Source organism: Hyaloscypha bicolor (assembly GCF_002865645.1).
Source record: "Hyaloscypha bicolor E unplaced genomic scaffold K444scaffold_172, whole genome shotgun sequence".
Taxonomy (NCBI): domain Eukaryota; kingdom Fungi; phylum Ascomycota; class Leotiomycetes; order Helotiales; family Hyaloscyphaceae; genus Hyaloscypha; species Hyaloscypha bicolor.
This window is the reverse complement of record NW_020194674.1, coordinates 102,513-104,489: the sequence shown is the minus strand read 5'-3', so window position 1 is coordinate 104,489 and position 1,977 is coordinate 102,513. Positions and strand designations below refer to the sequence as shown.

General features: G+C 45.9%; 1 protein-coding gene across 1 annotated transcript; it reads right to left on the bottom strand.

Annotated features, from left to right (window-relative positions):
• Nucleotides 1-880: 880 nt before the first annotated feature.
• Nucleotides 881-1,222, bottom strand: K444DRAFT_493533 (uncharacterized protein; the record flags this gene model as incomplete). The annotated part of the gene is made up of 1 exon (XM_024873243.1): nt 881-1,222. A coding segment is annotated over one exon (342 nt), but the record flags the coding sequence as incomplete, so codon positions are not given.
• Nucleotides 1,223-1,977: the final 755 nt, after the last annotated feature.

Sequence of the window (1,977 nt, the reverse complement as noted above, 5' to 3'; positions counted from 1 at the left end):
TCAGATATGTTAGTGGTAGCCAAATTTCTGTGTTGGTAGAAGAGTTCTGCGTAGATTGCCACTCGTTCCGTCTGAGGTCCAGACATTGTAACGGAGTGAAAAATCCTTGTTCTCATCTCATATAGTTCCTGCCTATATCATCGGTAACTTGGCAACGACATGGTTGCTGCTACGACACGGTTGCTGCCATGACAGTCTGGCCAGTGTTTGCAAGACTCCGAATGCCAACTCACTGTGTTCGTGTTTGTGGCTAAACGAATTCTTTCTCTAGCTCCTTATATTTTGGCTTAATTTGTGGTAAAAGCTGTTCTAATTGAAATCTGCAAATTATAGCCAGGATTCGCGGAAGAAGGAAGAGTGATGCAAATAAGGGGAGAGAGTCAAGCTAAGCTCTTGGATCAAAGTATGCAATGTAGGTAAACGTATTTTTGGGCATGAGAGAGGTCTCATTAGTAATTGAATGAGCAAGTACAAACTCAATATATGTCATTATCATTTAAACTCTCACACAGAAGTCCAACACACAAAAAACCGCAATATTATACGGACCCTTATAAAGCATTCAAGACCAGTAAACCAGCTACAAAGTGCATCGTTGCAGATAATACAAGACAGAATGGGTATCCCAAACCATTAACACCAAACCCCAAACCACCGCCATCAATCATAATTTTGAGGATATATATGGGCTCCGACAATCCACTTGTGCTAACCGGAGCACAAGTCCCTGGCTCCGGTAATCGATTTTTCTCAAACCTTGTTGGTACTCCTTCCACTCTATTACTACATTAGCAAAATCCGCACCATATCAATAAAGAAACTTGCCACTAGCCTCACCGGTACTCTCCTCAAGACCCTGCATAATGGTCGTCGCCCTTGTCTTGTCATTCTGCTTCACCCAGTCGTAAACTAGGGCAAACTCCGGATGCTTATCAACAAACAAGAACGGCTTCATCTTCCCCTCTGTAGTAACCCTATCTCTCACCTTCGCAGGAATCATAACAACCTTGCCGTTGCTATCTAATACCGAGCCACCATTTCCATCAAGCTTGGGCACCACGTTGTTGCGGTAATAGCGGCTGCTGAGGCATGATTCCGTCAAGCGCTCAGTATCCGGGAAGCAGCGGCTGAAGTAAGCGTGCACTTGAGGCCAGGGGAGTTGCAAGTCTTCGCGGTGGTACCGCAACCAGTGTACTTGCTCTACTGTATACGCTTTGTTCGAGTGCTGACCTTGCCTCCCTCGTTTTGGGGGTTTCGTGACGCGGTTGGTGCCTGGACGAGTGTGTGTTGCGGTTCTTGGACGGTTGTGGTATTGGGGTGAGTGCCAATATATATCTTGAACTTGTTGATCGTCAATGTGCTGTCTGGGAGAGGGCAATGAGGTTGGTTTCCAAACCGCAACGTGGAATTTTTGATGTCTGGCTGTGAAGTCACTCGGGACGTGGTGTTCAGGTTGGCGAGGGAAATGGTGATGTGGGTTAGAAAGCAATGGTGTTGGGCAGCCACGACTGAATGCGGGAGTGAAAGGCTGTCGAGGGTAGGAAGTAGAATGTGGAGATTGCGGTACAGACGGATTGATAGGACTGAAATGGTACGGCTGTATTGTTTGACAGTGAGCTGGCACAGGCTGCTCTAACTGAATTGGTAGAAGGTGAAAGTGTTGTTGCATTTTGTCGCTCATAAGTGACTTGAATGAAAATTGCTCATTGGATTGCTTGTTTTCGATCATGTTGTGAGTTATTTCAGGTTCTCCCGCGGCGGGATTCAACATTGCACGGAGGTCCATAGGATTCTTGTTCTGAATGGAATTTTGACTGCTCGTGAGCCTAGTGTTCAAGCTCAACACCTAGTCACTTTGATGGCTTTGTAAGTCCATCTAAAGAACGGCAGTAGGGTTCTAAATGGTCGTGTCGTTTCGTCTAACGCCTTGTGAGAAAATAGTTTGATTCAAGTCAGGTCCATGAGGTAGAGATTTTG